Source organism: Lissotriton vulgaris, chromosome 2_1 (assembly GCF_964263255.1).
Source record: "Lissotriton vulgaris chromosome 2_1, aLisVul1.2, whole genome shotgun sequence".
Classification (NCBI taxonomy): Eukaryota; Metazoa; Chordata; class Amphibia; order Caudata; family Salamandridae; genus Lissotriton; species Lissotriton vulgaris.
The window spans coordinates 1,897,807,481-1,897,829,659 of NC_141687.1; the positions used below are offsets into that span (position 1 = coordinate 1,897,807,481).

The following is a 22,179-nucleotide window of genomic DNA, read 5'->3' on the forward strand; positions in this document are numbered from 1 at the left end:
CCTCTCCCTCAAAGACGGAGAAGCTTCTTTCTGATAGAAAAGAATGAAACCATTTGATGGCCACTCCGGAGACCCCTGTAAGATGCAGCCGATGCAGCAAGAGAGAATGGTTTACTGTATCGAAGGCTGCGCTGAGGTCCAACAGGACCACCGCAGCACAGCCTCCTGCATCCACAATACCCCTAACTGCCTCCACTACCGCCACCAGGGCAGTCTCTGTTCCTTGTTTTGCTCTGAACCCCGTCTGGGTGGAGTGTAATCCATTCGTGGATTCAATAAAGGACGAGAGAACCTGGTTGACATGTTTTTCAGCTATTTTGCTGATGGTCGGTAGAAGAGAAATGGGCCTGTAATTGGCCAGGTCTTCAGGATCCAAGCTAGGTTTCTTTAGCAAGGCTCTGACCTTAGCCTTCTTCCAATTGGGGGGCACAACACCGGAGGCCAGAGACGCATTGATGACCTGCATTATCACAGGGCATACTGTCCCTGATACTTGTTTCAGAACTGCCGGAGGTGCAGCATCTACCGGGGAGCCAGATTTAAGATTGCCAAGGAGACTATCCACTCCAGCCAGATCCAGTGGCGGGAGGACTTTGAGACCTACAGCTGGATTAGGGTCTACTTCCCGGTTCCCCCTTTTTCCGTTCTCCCAATTATCTGGGGAATCTTTCACTGGTGCAAAGCCGGAATAGATATTCGACATATTCGAATAAAGCCCCTTTGCTCCAGGGTTCAAGACCATGAACTGTGATCCATTTGCCCTCTCTTGCTTATGGGCTGGGGCTCAAACACAAGATATGGTCCTGCAAGAAAGGAACCCTGGGAGCTGTAAATGTCCTCTCACTCTGCACAACCTTGTAGTGCTGCAGAGGCATTCAGAATGCAACTAGTCTAGAGTGTAATCCCTCATACTAAGACACTGTTTATACATCAAAATAATCAAAGATGCAGATTCTTAAGCCCAAACAGTGACCACAATTTATGAAAGGTTGGGTTGTACATAATACTAATATGCATTTATTGATCATACAATATCACTGCTGGTCTTTTGACACTAGCTGCAACAAACACCTAGCAGCAGCAGAGATATCAACCAACTTCTAAAAAATACATAATACATTCATCTTAAGTTGAAGATGATGTTAAACATGGAATCAAGCATCACAAAATTCAAGATATTGATAACCTTCTGCGGTTATGCAAAGCCAGAAAAAGTAGCAGCCTATAATACTAATGGGGATCAATTTTTCTTTTTAGAAAACTGCTTTATTTCATTTTAAATCAAGCTGCAAATGACTTAGGTAAACCAGCAGGGAAGGTCTTTTAAATCTGGAAGAATATGCGCACCGGGTGCATATTTTCTATAATTTAATCCAAAAGAAGAAAAATATATCTGTCCTTAAACATAGAAACACACTTTGCTCAAATCATTCCATAGCAACCCTCTTCTTTTGTGGCTCCTATACCGACATTCTCAATTCAGTGTACTGGTGTGGTCTTGGTATAGACAAAAGAAAGAAAAGAAGTAATCAACTGGATCTGTAGAGTGATTTTTGCAACTCACACCTTGCTGGTGGTGATGGAGCATGTCGAGTCAACACCTAACATATTGTGCACTCATTTGTGAGGGATGCACTGATTTAGCCTAGTAGAGTAGCTTTTTGTTAGTGAAAAATTGTAAGAAATATCAGGTAAGATTAAACAAGATTTGGAAAATAAGTTTAGAAGACCAACCTTTGCATGACATGAACGCGTTGACATATTCTGGAAAAGTGACTATTCTCCAACTATAAATGGGAAAACACCAAGAACCTTACACATATTACACACCAAACTGTGGAAATAGTTTTTTTTTCACTGTTAGATTGCGGGCAGTGCAATTACAAATATTCTCGACAATAAACATAGTTTCGCTCATTTCAGAGGAAAGTATTCTACAAAAAAACTCTGACAAATAGTAAATGAGCATGTCAGAGCTATACAGAATGATGCTCCATTGTTGGTCCACAAGAGCATTAACTATGACCGTTATCCACCGTTTTGAATGAATAAGTTGTTTATTTTTACTGTTTACATGAAAATTTGTCATGAGGATACCCTTAGAATACCCTTAGAACCTGGCATAAACACGGCCCTCTTACACAAACTTCAGAAACTCAAGCTCAACAGGCCTTACATAGCACCAAGTTGTGCCCAGATTCAGCCAATCTACATAATATGCCCAAAAATATCTTTAATAAATCACGGAGTTAGGTCCTGGGGAATGTAGTTGGTTGGACCATATAGTTATAGGAGTAAGCAAAAGTACCAACTACACACTTCTTTTTCTGACCTCTGGATTGAGGAAAAAACAAACTAATCTTACTTTTAATTTGTAAGGTACCCTTTATTTATACCTTTTTTTTATATTTTGATTATTCTGATATCCTTGTGTGTGAGAAAGAACACACTATACAATTTATACTTTCAACATCAAAACAATACACTCAGGACATTTTACATATAAAAAACATCTATATACAATTCATATCCAATTTTTACCTACAAACAACTGATTCTCAAAAGGTGTTTTTAATAGCACCACAATTGGACAAAGTCGCGTTTTTCTAAAGGTTCAATCGACAACAAATTCATACAAAAATAAGTTCAATGCACCACCACAAAATTCATTAGTGTATGGGACAACTATTATCGATTCTATTAAATTTTTCCGACGCGTTTCGAACCCAATGACACCAATTTTCGGGTTCTCCTCAGGGCTCTGTCTCATGTGTTTGTCTGTTCTCCAGTTTGCACCGGGCCACAGGGTAGTTTATGACTCTGGGGGTCTTCTATCATTTGACCAGCATGTGTCTCTCGCTTTTCATAGACACTAAATCTCTGTCTCTGTGTTTATATTCAGGTCGTTCTATCTGTTTTTGACTGCCTGTTTTAATCCTTCCGGGCACTTCGGACGCTGTGTGCTTAGGACGCTGTGTACTTATCGCCCATGATAGTTCGAGCAGCTTACTCGGCGTGGGGCCCTCGTATCTCAAGTTCCCTATGCCTTCATCGTTACGGTGCTTGTTTGGTTATTTGGTTCCGTCACAGAATCATTTTGAGAGAGCATTTTGGGAAAAAGCAGTACAGCTTATTTCAAAGGCAGGCTGGTAAAGGGTGTTAAAAAGTACTTACATATCGCTGGCAAATCTGTTTCCTTTCAGTGGATTCTCCAAGAGGGCACGCACAGATGTCAGAAATGGAAACTCCTGTACATGTAGTAATCTTTATCAACATCACTATGGACGCCTGGCTGTTTTCCAAAGAAAGCTCCACGCGATTCCTCTGCTCCATTGGAAGGGCTGCGATATCCAATTTGCACCTGGAAAAAAGCAAACATCTTCAAATAATATTTTGTCTTAATGAGTTGCCATATTATGGGGCTCTCTGGGCAATGCAAATGCAAAGCAAAGACATGCAAATCTTTTCAAATGCTAAACTCTGGATCCCATACAACCAAAATAGCAAACACCAATGGGTTGCTGGGTTTTTTGACACAATAACCACCCCATATAATTTTAATCCCAAGAGAGTACGTTGATAGGAGACATAACCTATACTTAACACTATAACACTTTCTCTCCCTCTAAAACTAACTTTTATTTGCATTTATTTACAAATTGCCTGACAGGATTAATGCAGGTTTACTTTCAAACGCATAATTTAACTGTAAATCAATGGGAGAATGATGTGTCTGGTAGCAAGTAGTTTAGGTCATGGCTTTGAACATCTTGAACACACAACATATTTCTTCAGCTCCTAACTCGAATAGTGGGATAGTTTAGAACATAAATCAACTTATACAAGGAATGTGCTTCCACTTTAAAACTGAGAGCAGTAGAAATGAGACATCTTCCAAGACAGGACCTCTTTAAACTATTAAAGGATTACAAAGACATTCTAATGGATCGGCCATGAAAAAACTAGAATGAGAATACATGAAAACATGCAACTCAGCCTCCGGTGTTGGGCTTAAGTATAGCTTGCCAGTAACACCTTTCGAGAGATTAGGGGCATGGCATGGCATGGTGCCATTACAGTTGCATGGCAAGGTCCTCCAACTGAGTAAGGTTTCACAAGAATCCAGCAATGGCCTGGGGTTTTATTTGCAGATGGATCGAGCAAGTGCTGTAACCGATTGTTTATCAGAAAACATTGCTAATAGGGAATTTATTATTACTAGGTAATTATGGGTTGTGCCATATGTAAGAGAGCAACTAGATTCATATTGGTATGCTGTGGTAGGTATTTATCTTCTGAGCATGTGCTTAAGATCTCTTTCTGTTGGGGACAGATCAAGGGGATTTATTTTGCAGATGACATTCAATTAAAGTGGATCTAAACTGTTTCTAGAACAAAGGCTCTATGCAAATTCCATAAAATATATCAGCATTCACCTGCATAATAAAACATGATTTGTGCTTTATATGAAAAAGCTTGAACACATTTAATAACTATCTGTTCCAGTCTTTGCAAGGAGTTTCACAGGAAAGAACCAGGTATCTTTCATGGTGAGAGAAGGAGTAGTTTCTCATCTATAACTCCAGTTCTGTAGTAAGGGTATCTCTGTTATAGTCATAATCTTGTGAATAGTCCCACCCATGTGCGGGGACCCCAGAGCATTCAAAATAGTCTCTTAAGTTGTCTTCCTCTACAGTCTTGCATAGACACTTAAGAGATAATCAAAGACAAATAATGCAGCCTAAAACTACAAGGCTACATTGGCCAGCACTTCGTCTGGAAGTGAAAAAGGATAGCCAAATAATTTCAAAATTTACACATTTTGTTAAGTTTCACAAAAATCCTTTGAAATGATAGAGAGGAAGGATTGGACAGACAAGCCCCCATAGTCTGCCATTATATGTGCCTGGAAAAGGGATACTGTGTCTTTAAGGAACTCTCCAGAGACCCTCGGTATCCCAGGATGCACAGCCAAAGGCCTTTTACTTTCAGTTCTTGTTGAAGGTGTATAAAGCCAGGCCTGTAGCATACAGTTCAATTATCATTTTCTTCACCGGGGAGGAGGGCGGGCGCTTATGACTATAACAGAGATACCACTACTACAGAACAGGAGTTACAGGTAAGAAACTACTCCTTCTGTAGTAGGGGATCTCTGTGTATAGTCATAATCTTGTGAACAGAATGGCAAGCCCATCCCAACAACCAAACCAGCGGTGGAGGAAACAGATAACACCCCTACTGTGCAAACCAATTTCTAAACTAAGCCTGCTCAACCTGAGCATCTGCCATGGCATCAGAGTCCAGACAGTAGTGTTTAGCAAAGGTATGGACTGACTTCAAAGTGGCAGCCCAACAGATATCTGCAATGGGAACATTACGTAGCAAAGCTGTTGTAGCCCCTTTGCCCCTGGTGGAATGAGCCTTCGGTATACCCCCTAAGGGTTTGTTATTCTTTTGGTAACAAAACTGGATACAGGATACAATCCACCTAGAGATGGACTGTTTAGAAGTGGCAAGACCAGTCCTGACCGATCCGTAATTGACAAACAATTGGTCTGACCTAAGAATGTCTTTGGTCTTATCCAAATAGAATTTCAACACTCTTCTGACATCCAGGGAATGAAGAGACCTCTCCACTGGAGTAGAAGGATGTTGAAAAAACATAGGTAATGTTATCGTCTGATTGACCTGGAAATCAGAAATCACTTTAGGAAGTAACTTCGGGTAAGTTTGCATTACTACCTTAGAAGCATGAAATACAGTGTAAGGTTCTTGGTAACACAAGGCCTGGATTTCACTCACCCTGCGGGCCGATGTAATAGACACCAGGAAGGCCGCCTTCCAGGACAGATGCTGTAGAGAAGCCTTATGAATAGGTTCAAAAGGTTACTTCGAGCGAGACAGCACCACATTCAGCTCCCATGAAGGCGAAGGACGCCGAACAGGGGGAAACACTTTCTTCAATCCCTCCAAAAAATCATTAATCACAGGAATCTGGACGAAGGATGTTTGTGAAGGGCATTTCCTATATGCAGTTAATGCTCTGAGGTGAACCTTAATAGAATGAAAATTAATGCCAGATTGAGCCAAATGCAAGAGGTAAGGAAGGATGACATCTTTCTTGCAGGTGGTAGGATCATAGTTATTGGACTTGCACCAGATGCAGAACCTTTTCCATTTGTTTCTGGAGTGCCCCATCTGTCAAAGATTTTGCCTAGCACCTCGTTGTTTAGGACCCACTTGTGATTTTCTTGGTCCAGCCTGCTGAGTGCGTCTGCCTGAGCATTCTGCACACCTGGCAAATGGGTAGCCGATATTGCCAGTCCTCTGGCTAGCAGCCAGTGCCAGATCGCCTGCGCTTCTTGTGACAGTGTGCGCGATCTCTAGCCCCCTTGCTTGTTGAAGTAATACATTGTGGTCGTATTGTCCATCTGTACAAGCAAGGAGTTGGTCTGGAAGGACGGATGAAAGGCCTTCAGTGCCAAGCGAACAGCTCTGAGCTCCAGAAAATTGATGGGATACGTGGATTCCGGCGGGGACCACGTTCCTTGGATCTGTAAATGGTCCGAATGTGCTCCCCAGCCGTGAAGAGAAGCATCCGTCACTATAGTCTGAATGAGAATGTCCTTGTGGAATGGAACCCCCTTGAGGAGATTCTCTGCTGAGCACCACCATCTCAGGGACTGTTGAGCATGTAGAGACAGTCGGATCCTGTCGTCCCAGCTCCCTCGTTTCTGGTCCCACTGATCCTCCAGATATTCCTGCAGCGGCCTCATGTGCAGACATGCATGTGGCATGAGGAAGATGCAAGAGGCCATCTACCCCAGGAGAGATGACAGCGTCCTCACTGTCGTAGATGGAACAGACATGAGAGGCTGAGCCTTCCCGAAGGATCGATAAGCGTCGCTCCTCCGAAGGAGACACACTTGCTAAAAGATTATCGATGGAGGCTGCCAAGTATTGTAGGCACTGAACAGGAGTCAGAACAGACTTGGACATGCTTATGGGACACTCCAGCTGGTTCAACAAAACGGCCGTCCTTTTGAAGTGCAACTGCGCTTCCTGGAAGGTGGAGGCTTTGATCAACCAGTCGTCCAGGTACGGGTAGACAAACACCTTGTTCTTTCTCAGTTGCGCTGCCACCACTGTCATGCATTTTGAAAAAGTCCTGGGTGCAGACTTCAGTCCAAACAATAGTACGGTATACTGATTGTGATTGGTGCCGACTAGAAAGCACAGGAACTTCCGGTGTTTCTGTGCAATGAGCACAGGGAAGTACGCATCCTGCAGATCTATTCCACAAAGCCAGTCTCCTCTTTGCAGCTGAGGACAAATCTGGTGCAAAGACAGCATTCAAAACTTCTCCCTGCGAATCCATTTGTTTGCTTGTCGCAAATCCAGAATGGGTCTGAACTCGTTTTTGTCCTTCTTGCGTACCAGAAAGAACCTTGAGTATAGACCCTTTCCCCTTTGAGACAGAGGGACTTCTTCTATCGCCCTTTTTCTTAACAGGGTATTGGCCTCTGCTTGAAGCTCGCGCAGCTAGTACAGCGAGCGAACCGGTGGAATTGCTGGAGGAGGGCTGACAAAACAAAGACTGTATCCATTGCAAACAATATTCAGCACCCACTTGTCCTGAGTAATTTTTCTCCACTCTGCCAAGTAATTTTGTATGCTTCCCCCCGGAGTGGGTAACGGACGAGGGGGAAGTAACTCCTCAGGGCTTAGACCCAGCCGGGCCCTTGTCCGCCGAGGAGTACTGCTGGCCGCCTCTGCCCCTCTGACGCTTCTGGAAGGGATGCCGCTGGTATTGCTGCTGCTGTTGTTGCTGCTTGCCAGCTTGACGACCTTGCCCTCGCCTCTGGGAACGGTACCACCTCTGGAAATGACGGAAGGACTTCCGTTGTTCCTTTGGTTTCTCCAAACAAACCGCCTTCAGCGTCTCTACCTCCTCCTTCATGCAGGCCATTTCCTCATCTGCATGCGTACCAAAGAGGGTCGATTCCGAGAATGGCAAATTCGCGACCCTCTATTGCGCCTCTGGCTTAAGAGAGGTAAGGCGCAACCAGGAATGATGTCTCAAGTTGATGCCATGGCAGTACCCATGAGCAGCCAGGGGAGAGGCGTCTGCCGCCGAGCTGATGACTTGATTTGAGACCATCATGCCCACGTTTAATATCTCCTGGAAGTCTTCCTGCCTATCCCTCGGGAGGAGCTCAATAAACTGTTGCAGGGACTCCCACAAGGAGCAATCATAGCGACCCGAGAGCGCCGAGGCACTCGCCGCTTTCATCGAGGTGGCAGCCGTACTGCAGACTTTCCGTCCAGCTGAGTCCATCTGACGGCTCTCCTTGTCCGGAGGGACCGTAGGCGAAGAGGCAGTCGAATGCAGCTTCTTGGCCGCTGTCACAATTACAGAATCCGGGACAGAACCTGACCTCAAGAACACCGGATCAGAATCCAGGGGCCTGTACTTATTTTGAAGTTGGTTTCTCCAGTCCTGGCAGCAAAGGCAACAAAGGGCGAGAGAGATGTCTTTTGTGCAAAGTCTCAAAGATCACAGAGGTAGGAGTGGGTACCGTCAATGTGATCTCTAACTTCGCTGCCCCCCTCAGCAGCACATCCTGGAATGTCACAATGTCATCCACAGGCGACACTCTCGTAGGAGGAGAGTCCGATAACGTGGGAGAATACCACCGGTCACTGGAAGAGTCCGTGTGACGGGACCATGACCTTTCCCTCCGATGGCGATGATGGGACCTTGTCGAGGAGCGACGCTCACAGCAAGAGTGATACCTCCCTCTGGACCTTGACCTAGACCTCCTGGGTCTCGCAGGAACCGCCGGCCTTGGAGGAGGCGGAAGCGGAGGAGTCGGAGCCAGAACCCCAGGTTGTGGTTGTGGAGGCCGGGGAGGCGGTGGACGAGGAGGCAGAGGTAGTGGAGGCAGAGGAGGCGGAGGAGGAGGAGGAGTAGGAGGAGGAGGAGGAGGAGGAGGTTTCCAAGGAGACAGTGACAGAAGAGTAGGAGGCAAAGGAGTCCTGGGCCTAGACGGCAAATAGGTCCGTGAACAATCAGATTTCGGTGACCTAAGCACTCTCCTCTTCTTACGAGCAGGCCTCGAGCAGGATGCTCTGGAGGCAGACCTCTTTGCGGACGAACGCCAGCGCCTCCGCGACCGGGAACTCACCAATGAAGATGATAGACTAACCACCGAGGCACTGGACACCGTCCTGGGCCTTGACTGTCTCCTCGACGTTGATTATTCTCTTCTTGACGTCGACCTCTTCGACTTCCCTGTTCTCGACGTCGATCTTCCAGACGTCGACGAACTCCTTGATGTCGAATGTCGTCTCCTCGACGTCGACTTGTCTCTCCTTGACGTCGACCTTCGCGTTGACGGTGAACGGCAGTGTCGCCTCGACGGCGAGCGCCTTCGGGACACATCATGATGTTGATGGTGTTTCGAGGCCAGTGAAGTCCTCGACGTCGACCTCATCCGAGGTCTCAATGTCGAACAGCGACGCCTCTTTGACCCAGAGCCCTGGGTCGACAGGGAGCATATGGTGATTGTTAGACCCGTCAGCCCTAGGGTGGTCTTTCCCTATTTTTTTACGCCCTTGTCTCATTTCTTCCCACCTTTTTTTTTGTTGGCCTTAGATCTCCAGGCACCTTCCCATTGCTAATCAATGCTAAGGTGCAGGAGCTCTCTACTTCAAACATGGCTGCCACAGGCCCCTGCTACTACAGCGTGGTCTTTTGTGTAGCACCCTAGTTGCCAGGAGCTGGCTGGGACCTTAAACATTGTTGCAATACCAGCCTGCCAGCCTGCCCATAGCTAGAGTGAGGAAGCTCCTGGAACCTTCCAGAATAGGAGAGTGGACACCAACTGCCACTGCCAACTGCCAACTGACGCTATAAAAGAAAAGGGAGGGAAACATTCCAGTCAGTTGGGGCATCACTGACCTCTGGGGACCCTATGAAGGAGGCTTAGGTGGTAGGGCCTAGTTAGGAACCTATACCACTGGGGGTGACAGGGTTTAGGCACTGCCCACCAAGCTGAGTAAGGAACACAGAACTAGCCCACTGATCTGGCCCGGCGGGAGGGGAAACCAGGGACCACCTGAAGTGACCTGCTGAGGAAAGCCTTCAACTCAAGCCCCCCCTCCTCAAGAAACTGAGAGACTGTAACCTACCAAGGGCGCAGGAACCACCAAGCGCCAAGAACAAACCTCACTGCCAGGACTACTGGGGAACAATCAGGTACGGGGCTGTGTCCCTCCTGCGCCCCTCATCTGAGCCTGCGCTGTCCTGCCTAATCCCCTTTGTTGTCTTTCATCATCTCCACTGTGGGCTTCCCTGCCTGCCTACCCAGCCCTCTTCTACTGTGCCCCCTCTGAAAGCATTGGGATCTGCCTTACAAGCGCTATATCTCGCCCCAGGCGCTGGACTGCCACGTGCTACTGTGGCCTGTACTGCTTTTACCCCTCGCGCCTGAAGCGCTGTGGAGCCCGAGACTGTTGGAGCTCTGTGAAGCGCTGTTCCTGAAAGCGCCGTAATTTCCCCTCAAGCGCTCACCTGTGGTGTCCTGTGAAGCGCTGCGATTAGCCCCAGTGCCAGGAGAGGGCCGCCGCCGTGTGGTTGTGGGCCACGCCCAGCCTGAGCGACTGCGGTCCCTGAGGTGGTCCCCGGAGCCTTGGGGAGGCCACTGTGATCATCAGCTAGGCTGTGCCCTGACTGGGAGCCTCCTGTCCCCGCCTTCGTAAATTCCTGTCAGGCCACACTAGGCCGCAAGCCTGAGGCCGAGAGGAACCCCCATCACGTGGCGGGGGAACGCCGTCGCGTCACCGGCCGCGCCCCCGTCATTGTGGCCTGTGATTGGTAGGGAGGCCGGCACGCCGCGGGCCGCTCTGCCATTGGCAGCCGCGGGTGTGCCTTCCCATCGCCGCACTCCGATTGGTCCCCGGGCCCCAGGAGTGAGTGGAAGGCCCGGGACCGAGGGAGTCTCCAGCACCAGCGCTCGTGAAGAACGAGAGCCCCCACCTGCCGACATAGGCCCCGGAGGACCACCTGTCGACATAGGCCCCGGAGGGCCTGGAATCAATCGGGAGGCCTACCAGAGGGCCGGAGCCCTCCCCACCTGCCGCTTACACTGCAAGAGGCCGGGAAGGCCTGAAGACCTGAGGTAAAGCTCCTGGGGAGGGCGAAGGACTCGGGGAGAAGCGGGGCCTCCCGGATGTGAGAGGGGGCCCTGAAACCGCCCCTCCCCCGCGGGGAACTGGTGATTGGGCCCCGTTGGCCCTGATTAAGGAACAGATATACTGTCCCCAGGAACTGTGACTATTCTGGCATAATGACCTGTATATTTTTGCTTAAGGAAAGGGTGATTTCATGCTTATAGTTCCATAATGAGCTGGTTCATTAACGCCTAAGGGAATATCCAGGGCTGGGGCATGAAATAGTTGGGAACCTACTGAAATGAATATTCCTATTGAAAGGGGTGTCCTTACCTAATGAATGGTTTCCTTCTAAATAATGAATTGCCTTGTTTCAGCCTTATGAAATATTCTACTTCAGCTGTTGAACTGCTTATCTTTGCAGCTAGGAAATGTTATTACTGAGTAACGCAGCGTTTATCCTCCTAATGAAATGAGGTATTGCTACTGTGTTTATGGGTGGCTATACATGAAAGGGTATCTGAAAAGGTTGATGCCAGGCCTACAGTTAGTCACTATTTAATATTTATTTATTTATGTATTTATGGCTGAGTACTGAGAAATATGCCGTTTAAGGGGATGTGCATTGAGTTATTGCTACAGTGAATATTGAATTGCACCCCTGATGAAATGTACTGAAATTTACTGATGAAATGTTTTAAGGAGATATTGATACCTTTATTGCCAAAGATACCTTGAATATTGATTGTCCTGATTCTAATGCTATATAAAAGCTTATTGATTTGAATCAAACGTACTGGTGTGGTCTCAGTTTTTGCGTGCACTTATTGTCTCAGTAGCTGTGTGTGCCATGTAGTCACTTAACTGAGGTTTTGGGTGCCTACCTGCTCAAGCCAGGCTACCCCCGGGAAACTGGTGACCCCAGTTCCTACATTTGGTGGCGAGCGGTGGGATCAGGACCTGTGACTGTACAGCACCCTCCAGTGAGACAGAGTGAGCTGCAATCAGACTAGACACCTATCCTGCATGCAAGCCTACTCAATTGACCCCCAGTCTTAACCTGAGTGTGTAGAGACCTGTTTTGACCCAGTATTGTTACCTACGTCCTAGTGCTTTCTCTTATTTTTATCTGGGTCCCCACCTGGCAAAATGGAGTTCCAGCTAGCCGACCTGGAAGAATACACAGTGGTGCAGCTTAGGGAATTTTGTCAGGGGATGGGGGTGCCGGTTGGGCGGAGAGCCGCAAAGGAAGAACTCAGTACCGCCTTGAGGGCAAGGGCCCACTCAGAGGGGAGAGGGGATGGGGGACAGGAGGGGCAGGGTGCACCAGGGGAGGTGGGCACTCCAGCAGACCAAGGCCTACTCAACATTGATGTGTCTGACAATGTGTTGCCAGGAAGACTTTCCGGGGCAGGGAGTAGTGTATCTAGGGGGAGTGCGTCGTCGCAGGAGTATGAGGACAGGAGGGAGGAGAGGCAATTGAAGTGGGAGATTGCCAAGCTAGAGCACGAGAGGGAGGGAGAAAGGGAAGATAAAAAGCTTGCATTGGAAGAAAAAAAATTAGCATGGAGGAGAGGAAGCTGGTGCACGAGTTTCAGCTTAAGGAGCTGGAGCTGCGAGCATTGCAATTGAGTGCGCCAGGAAGTCCCAATGGTGGCAGCGTACCAGGGGCTCAACACGAGCCTAGGTTTTGGTTACCCAAGGAGGTGATAGTGAGCTACACTCAGGGGGATGACATCGCCAGGTAGTTGGAGGCGTATGAAGTGGCCTTGACAGCCCATGGGGTGCCCGAGAAACACTGGGGAGATGGCCTGTATCGTTACGTACCTCCCAATGTCAGGGACACCCTCCTGTACTTGGATAAGGCGGACAAGTTCAGGAATTCCCCCATGAAGGAGGCGCTCTTTAAAAAGTTTGGCCTCAACCCCGAAAGGTATCGCCAGAAGTTCCGTGGCAGCCATAAGCGGTCCACGCAGAATTGGTTGGATTTTTTTGATTATGCCCGTAAGGCTCTGGATGGTTGGGTGCGTGGCAGCGAGGTGCAAGATTATGAGGGCTTGTACAATCTTTTTTTGATAGGATAAGTGTTTTCCGGAGCTGCACCAACACCTGGTGGACGCAAGCTAACTGATCCCCGTGAGCTTGCAGAGGAGGCGGATACTTGGGTTAGCACGCGGGTGTCACACAAGGGCCCCGGGGGAGATGGCCCGAAAGGCGGACAGGGCGTCCCCCAGAAGAAAGAGGGGGGAGATAAAAAGAAGGAGTTCTCACGAGGCCCACAAAACAGACAGTTTGGGAGAGGAGTAGATACCTCATCTCAGTCCAGTTCCCCAAAGTCCACTTACCCTGACAAGAGTCAGCAGCCAAATGTTGTCCGGTGCTATGAATGCGGGGAGGTTGGACACTACAAAGGAGATGCCCAGTGTCGCAAACGACCCCCAGCTCCCACAGGTGGCAAGAGTCCCGGGGTGGCTAGTGTAGCACTTGGGGTGGAGCTGCCCCTAGATAGGGAAGGGGAGTGGACAGGCCTGACCCTGGTTTCACTCGGGGACAGATAGTTGGTCCCAGTGGCGTCCTTACCATTGAACACTGCTAAGTACCAGCAGAGGGTGAAGGTTAATGGGGAGGAGGTGGAGGCTCTGAAGGACACAGGAGCCAGCATGACCACCGTAGTGAGGTGGCTGGTGTCCCCTGAGCAAGGAGTACCTGACGTGTTCCATCCGGCCGTGTTGGCTAACGGCAGTCTGAGCTACTATCCCGTGGCTCCGGTTCCCTTTGAGTGGGGAGGAGTGAAAGGCCCGTTGAGAGTTGCGATCAGCCCTGCCTTGCCTGTGGACTGTCTGCTAGGAAATGACCTGGAACAGACCGCCTGGAAGGAAGTGGAGTTTAAGGCCCACACTGAGATGCTGGGGTTGCCAGGATGGACTTGCGTGGTCACGCAGTCCATGACTACCCTGTAAGGAACACAACCCGGGTTGGAGCCTGAGACAACGACCCAACCCAATGCTGGTCCTGAAGAGGAGAATGTTGTGAAGGACACACCCCATGTGATGGATGGGGAGTCTGTGGAGGTACCCCCGGAGTCCGTGGAGGTGGATGTTGTTCCCGTGGGGACTTGCCAACCCTTGCCGAGTGGCATGTGGAAGGAGGTCCTACCCGGGAGGAATTCTGTCGGGCGCAAAATGAGTGCCCCGCACTTGAAGGCATGCGGCGACAGGCCGAAGCCCAAGCGACCGATCAGGAGACCAGCAGTTTTCACATGTACTGGGAGGATGGCCTCCTTTACAGTGAACCTAAGGTTCCGGTGCATGGATCTTCGAGGGCCTTAGTGGTCCCCCAATGATACCGGGCATTCTTATTGGAACTGGCGCATGAGATTCATTTGGCTGGACACCTGGACCAGGACAAAACCTTTGCGTGGTTGGTCCTGCATTTTTATTGGCCCAGGATGAGGGTTGCCTCTGACACCTACTGTAAGACCTGCAAGACTTGCCAAGCCAGTGGCTAGACGGGGACTAAAGTTAAGGTCCTTTTGGAACTGCTCCCGGTGGTCGGGACCCCTTTTAAGCGGGTCGGAATCTACATCGTTGGGCCGTTGGACCCTCCGACCTCTGCGGGACACCGGTTCATCTTGGTGTTAGTGGACCACGCCACTCGGTACACGGAGGCTATCCATCTGAGGACCGTCACTGCATCTGTGGTGGCGCGGGCCCTGATGGGGATATTTACCAGAGTGGGATTCCCCAAGGTCGTGGTGTCAGACAGGGGCACAAACTTCATGTCTGCCTACATGCAAGCCATGTGGAAGGAGTGCGGAGTGACCTACCGGTTCTCCACTCCTTACCACCCCCAGACTAACGGGCTCTTAGAGCGCTTCAACAAAACTTCGAAGGTGATGATCCAGAGCCTGCCATAGGAATTGTAGCGGAAATGGGACATCCTCCTCCCTTGCCTGCTGTTTTCGTACCGCGAGGTGCCACAGAAGGGAATCGGGTACAGCCCCTTCGAACTGCTCTATGGCCATCTCGTTAGGGGGCCCCTCATCCTTGTCAAGGAGGGGTGGGAGAAGACTTCAAAGAAGCTTCCCGTGATGTCGTCAGCTACATGCTGGCGTTCTGCAGCCAGATGGCCAAGCTGTGGAAGGAAGCCTCAGACAACTTGGAGGCTAGCCAAGCCGTCATGAAGGAGTGGTATGACCGCAACACTCGGACGGTGGAGTTGGACGCTAGACAGAAGGTGTGGGTCATGGAGCCTGGGGAGCTTAGTGCCCTCCAGGAACGGTGGACTGGTCTGTACGAAATTGTGGAGCGTCAAGGCCAGTCTACCTATGTTGTTGACTTAAAGACCCCCGTTAGCCCCATCGGGTGCTCCACAACAACCGCCTGAAGCCTTACCATGAGCGATCTGAGATTGCTCTCCTCATGGTGACGGACGGGAGCGAGGAGGAAGAGAGTGAGCCTCTTCCTGACATTCTGGCAGCCCAGGAGAAGGATAGTTCAGCGGAGGGAGTTGTCCTCTCCCCATCCTTGATCCCAGAGCAACAGAGGGACTGCCGCCAGGTGCTGGAGCAGTACGCCTCTTTGTTCTCCCTCACGCCTAGAATTACACATCTGTGTACCCATGATGTGGACACAGGGGACAGTCCGCCTGTAAAAACCACATGTTACCGGCTGTCCGATAAAGTTAAGAACAGCATCCAGGGTGAGGTGACCAAAATGCTGGAGCTGGGGGTGATCGAACCTTCCAGCAGCCCTTGGGCTAGTCCGGTTGTGTTGGTGTCGAAAGCGGCCCCACCGGGCACCACACCAGAACTTCGGTTCTGTGTGGACTATCATGGATTGAACTTGGTCACCAAGACAGATGCTCACCCGATCCCACGGGCAGATGAGCTAATTGACCGGCTGGGAGCAGCCCGGTACCTCAGCACCATTGATCTAACATCAGGGTATTGGCAGATTGCCATGGCCGATAGAGCAAAGGAGAAAACAGCGTTCTCCACCCCGAGGGCCACTTTCAATTTAGAGTGATGCCCTTCGGGCTCAAGAATGCTTCAGCCACCTTCCAGCGGTTGGTGAACAAGGTGCTGTGTGGCCTGGAGTCCTTCTCAGTAGCGTGCCTGGATGACATAGCTGTCTTCAGTAGCCCCTGGGAGAACCATCTGCAGCATCTCCAGGAGGTGCTGCAGGCTTTGCAACATGCTGGCCTGACCATCTAGGCTAGCAAGTGCCAGAATAGACAGGGATCTGTCGTTTACCTGGGACACCTGGTGGGCGGGGGTAAGGTGCAACCTCTCCAGGCCAAAATTGAGACCATCTTGGCCTGGGAGCCCCCCAAAACCCAGACTGAGGTCCGAGATTTCCTCTGCCTCACTGGCTATTACCGCCGGTTCGTCAAGGGATATGGTACCATCGTAGCCCCCTTGACTGAGTTGACGTCCAAGAAGCAGCCACGAAAAGTGATCTGGACCGCTGCTTGCCAAGAGGCATTCGAAACACTGAAGCACGCGATGTGCACCGCTCCGGTGCTTGCAACACCTGATTTCACGAAAGAATTCATCGTCCAGACGGACGCCTCTGAGCACGGCATAGGCGCTGTGCTATCGCAACTCAACAACGATGGGCAAGACCAACCTGTGGCCTTTATCTCCAGAAGACTCCTCCCTCGGGAACGGCGATGGGGTACCATCGAGCGAGAAGCCTTCGCTGTGGGCTGGGTCTTGAAGAAGTTGAGGCCATACCTTTTTGGCTCTCACTTCCTGATTCAAACCGACCACCGACCCCTTCGCTGGCTCATGCAGATGAGAGGCGAAAACCCCAAGTTGCTAGGTGGTCCATTTCCCTACAGGGGATGGACTTTAGGGTGGAACATCGAACCGTAGTGGACCACGACAATGCTGACGGTCTCTCCCGGTTTTTCTGCCTTAGTGACGAGAACTCCCTAGAGGTTGGGTTGCTCTCCCCACTTTCAGCTGGGGGGGACGCATATTAGACCTGTCAGCCCTAGGGTGGTCTTTCCCTATTTTTTTTTTTGCCCTTGCCTCATTTTTTCCCACCTTTTTTTTGTTGGCCTTAGGTCTCCGGGCACCTTCCCATTGCTAATCAATGCTAAGGTGCAGGAGCTCTCTACTTCAAACATGGCTGCCACAGGCCCTTGCTACTGCAGCGTGGTCTTTTTGTGTAGCACCCTAGTTGCCAGGAGCTGACTGGGACCTTAAACATTGTTGCAATACCAGCCTGCCCATAGCTAGAGTGAGGAATCTCCTGAAACCTTCCAGAATAGGGGAGTGGACACCAACTGCCAACTGACGCTATAAAAGAAAAGGGAGGGAAACTTTCCAGTCAGTTGGGACATCTCTGAACTGGGGGACCCTACGCAAGAGAGGTGGTAGGGACTAGTCAGGAACCTATACCGCTGGGGGTGACAGGGTTTAGGCGCTGCCCACCAAGCTGAGTAAGGAACACTGAACAAGCCCACTGATCTGGCCCGGCGGGAGGGGAACCCAGGGACCACCTGAAGTGACCTGCTGAGGAAAAGCCTTCAACTCAATCCCCCCCCCCTCAAAAAACTGAGAGACTGTACCCTACCAAGGGTGCAGGAACCACCAAGCGCCAAGAACAAACCTCACTGCCAGGACTACTGGGGAACAATCAGGTACGGGGCTGTGTCCCTCCTGCACCCCTCATCTGGGCCTGCGCTGTCCTGCCTAATCCCCTTTGTTGTCTTTCATCATCTCCACTGTTCGGTTCCCTGCCTGCCTACCCAGCGCTCTACTACTGTGCCCCCTCTGAAAGTGCTGGGATCTGCCTTACAAGCGCTATATCTCGCCCCAGGCGCTGGACTGCCACGTGCTACTGTGGCCTGTACTGCTTCCCCCTGAAGCGCCAGAGACTGTTGGAGCTCAGTGAAGCGCTGTTCATGCAAGCGCCGTAATTTCCCCTCAAGCGCTCACCTCTGGTGTCCTGTGAAGCGCTGCGATTTGCCCCGGGTGGCCCTCGGTGCCAGGAGACGGCCGCCGCCGTGTGGTTGTGGGCCTCACCCAGCCTGAGTGACTGCGGTCCCTGCGGCGGCGCCCGGAGCCTTGGGGAGGCTGCCGCGATCATCAGCTAGGCTGTGCCCTGACTAGGAGCCTCCTGTCCCCGCCTTCGTAAATTCCTGTCAGGCCACACTAGGCCGCAAGCCTGAGGCCGGGAGGAACCCCCATCATGTGGCGGGGGAATGCCGCCTCGTCACCGGCCGCGCCCCCGTCATTGTGGCCTGTGATTGGTAGGGAGGTCGGCACGCCCTGCGCGCCGCGCTGCCATTGGCGGCCGCGGGTGTGCCTTCCCATCGCCGCACTCCGATTGGTCCCCGGGCCCCAGGAGCGAGTGGAAGTCTCCAGCGCCAGCGCTCGTGAAGAGCAAGAGCCCCCACCTGCCAACATAGGTCCCGGAGGGCCTGGAATCAATCGGGAGGCCTACCAGAGGGCCGGAGCACTCCCCACCTGCCGCTAACACCGCAAGAGGCCGGGAAGTCCTGAAGACCTAAGGTAAAGCCCCGGGGAGGGCAAAGGACTCGGGGAGAAGCGGGGCCTCCCGGATGTGAGAGGGGGCCCCGAAACCACCCCTACCCTGCGGAGAACTGGTGATTGGGCCCCGTTGGCCCTGATTAATTAATTACCGGCTGCTTTTCATCAAATATGACAACTGTGGGAGAGAAAACAGCTTAGATTACTTGCATTTCTTTTAAAGCCAGGACACCTGCATAAGGAGAACCTCTCATCTTGCTATATGGCTCATGTGGAAGCAGTGGATGTGGGTGTTGGCTCTATGCGCGTGCCACAGTGCAGTATACCACCATTGTGTGCTACAGCCATGTAGGACGCCCATTTTTTGCCCATTGTATCAGTAATGTGAGCGAAAGAAGAGTGCTTTGCTGTCTGGAGATAATGGAGGTTGTAGCTAAACACCAGACTTCCGAGAGCACTTACAGCAAAGCTACATCATCAATATACATTCCCCTAGACCTGGCCGGTAAGACAGGATCCGTGAACTAGTATAGTGGGCACCACAATACACTAAGGGTGAAATTTATGTCCAAGAGGAAGATAGGACCATTTTAAAAGACATATCATAGAACGTCTCCCAGTGGCAGTCTTTAAGAAGCAAAGGGCTTCTTTTTTTGACGTGATTAAAATCTAAGAATCCTCCCTCAATAGGACCTGAATGAAGACTGTCTGAACAATTGCAGACGATGGACTAACTGTTGGCAGGAGGTGGCCAGTGTTCCCCTACAAAGTCAATAGTAGGTGAAAGATGTAGGTAAATCAGACATTCATAAGATCGAGGACTAGTATGCAAGTTTTTTTTTTGTGTTTTATATAGCGCAAACTACACCCAAGGCATCGGGTATCGCAGCGCTTTACATGAGCACTAGTTTTGTTACAGATGTACACATTAATTTTTGTGAGGCACGGGAAGATTAAGTGATTTGCCCCAGAATCACAGGATGCTGAGCTATCGTTGCCGAGACTTGAACTCGGTTCCCCAGGTACGAAGTCAAACACTCTAGCCATAAGGATACATACTCTCCCCATTATTATTAACCCTGTAATGCCTACGCTTTAACAGAGAGCTGAAGGCTAATCTGTATCCCACAGGAGGGGCTGTCTGAGAAGTCCCCAAGTTCTACCCTTTAGAAGGGAAAGAAAAGGAAGCTTATTTCCAGAAGCTCTGTGAAACCTACCACTTCAACTACATCCTCTGTGACATCCATGTCCTTTGCTAAACCTCAACAAGGACCCACATCCTATTGAGAGAGAAATGTCTACTGTGTATAGGGTTAGACTTACCTGAGAAATCAGGTTACCCCAACATATGGCTGCAGTAAAAAAAAAAGCATACACAGTAGTACTCGCAGCAGTAGTAAAGGTGGCTCAAGCAGTTAGCTTGTGTGAGGCTGAATGCACTGATTCAAGTAGTACCCTTTCACGCGAACCACCCAATTACAGCAATGGAGATATTGATGCTAAAGAGAAGAAAATGATTACACCTCCCATAATACAATGTTCTTGATCTGCAGCTGTGACACCTGATGCTGAAGGGTTGAGTTAGACCTGGTATAATTGGCGTGAGTCTCCCTTCCATTTTTACTGATTGCCTCCTCTGTTTTTTATCGGTTTTGCTGGTTAGAAACTTTGGGCACTGTGCCACTGTTATTCAGTGCCACAGTGAATAACAGTGGCACAGTGGGCACAGTGCCACAGTGTAAGTATTGATGTATTGATTAGTGACTCCACGATTGGGTTATTTGATTTACTTGTCAGACCCTAGTACAGTGCACCATGCTTGTAGATCTAATGCTGCTGGTGTGCTTCCAGCACTGGTTGTGCCACCCACAGAAGCAGCTTGTAAATTGTGTCTCAGGACAGCCATTGCAGAGCCTGTGTGCAGTCTAGTACTGCCATGTCGACTTGGAAAGTGCATCCACTTGCCTGTCCCTAAACCTTCCCTTTTCTTCATATCAGACACCCCTAAGGTAGGCCCAAGGGGATGGTGTATTGTATGTAGAAGGTAGGACATGCCCTGATGTTTGTGGCATGTCCTAATAGTGAATCACATCCATTTTCGTTTTTCACTATTGCAAGAATACCTGTTCCCCATAGGCCATAATTGGCAGTTTGGTAATAACATCTTATCATCCTAACTGACTCAGGGAACTAGGTAGAAATTCAAATTAGTATGCCTGAACTCAGAATGATAAAATACATATTTTAGTGAAGTTGGTTTTAACATTCTGTGTTTGAAAATACCACTTTTAGAAAGTAGGTCTTTTCTTGCCTAACTATCCAAGCCTTCCTCTGCTAGGTTGTGTATTCCATGTCTGGAGTTTGAGTGACAGTGGCTGGGGGATTCCAGGAGACAGGTTGAGTCAGCACAGGGCTGAATAGAGAGATCTGCATGTAGATGGGGGGTGGGGGGTGCGGGGGGGGGAGTTGCACCTGGGACGTGAATAGGGCTGTGCCTTCCCTGCACAATGCTGGCTCCACCTCCTGTGGTGTGCTTGATATTCCTGGCCTACACTCTGACAGGAAAGAAGGAGTCTTGTCAACAAAGTGCTCCAGCACTGAGTAGAACTGATTTGGACCAGGCAAAGGCCTCTCTGTCTTCAGAGAACAAAGAGAATATGAGTATAAATATTTGGACCAAGACCCCAAGCCTTTAGATCACTTCTGGGAACAAGACAAACGTTTTGCCGAGTAGAAGAAACAAAGAAGCTGCAGTAGTTTGGACTGCCCCTCTGCCAGTGTGCGGTTTGCTGGGTTGGCCAGCAGTGGTCTCTTCATTGCTAAGGAAAGGAGAAGGAACTTTTAAAGAACGTTCATCATCTTGCAGAATATTACTCTAAGGGCTTGATTTGAGCTTGCCTCCTGACCGAAGTCTCAGGGATACCAGACTTCACCCCCTTCTGTGTGCATGCATCTGGAACTTGCTGTTTTAGTGCTACAGAAGGAATTTGCAATACCGACGCCGGCGAGCGACGCCGTAATCTGCAACCAAGTCGTGAGCGCTGCTCCGACTTGCAACGTAGACCAGACGCCGGCCGCCGTACCACATCGATGCGAGTGAACAACATCGTAAGCCTGCCGTAGCCGTGAGTGCTGCTCCAATTTGCGACGCCGGCCCGAAGCCCGCTGCTGTACCGCATCGACTCCAAAGCCATCACAGAGCCGATCGTCGACGTGGGGGGTCAAGAAACTATCGACATCGTACGGAATCGTGGTTTCAGCGCCATCATGACGTCACCTCCTCTCCGGTCAGGAACCGACCCCTCCCCTGCCTGCGCAAGCATCCGAGACACCGACGCATCATCTCCACCGAAGTAAGGAACCAACACCGCAACGAGCCAACGACGGCGCTCCTCCCCAACGCCGTGAGCTGTCCTTGTTTTCGCTTTTCCAAGGTACTGTTTTTTGGGTGGTATGTTTGTATTCCGGGCCCGACGCTGCGCGCCTTGTGGTCGGTGCCG

General features: G+C 50.1%; 1 protein-coding gene across 2 annotated transcripts in view; it reads right to left on the reverse strand.

Annotated features, from left to right (window-relative positions):
* The window catches only part of MCTP2 (multiple C2 and transmembrane domain containing 2), an 864,328-nt gene that overhangs the window by 303,232 nt on the left and 538,917 nt on the right, over positions 1–22,179 (reverse strand). For both annotated transcript variants that reach the window (XM_086958087.1, XM_086958088.1), the window contains one exon: positions 3,175–3,361. In XM_086958087.1, the coding sequence (XP_086814213.1) occupies positions 3,175–3,361 (187 nt within the window). The remainder of the gene's footprint in view (positions 1–3,174; positions 3,362–22,179) is intronic.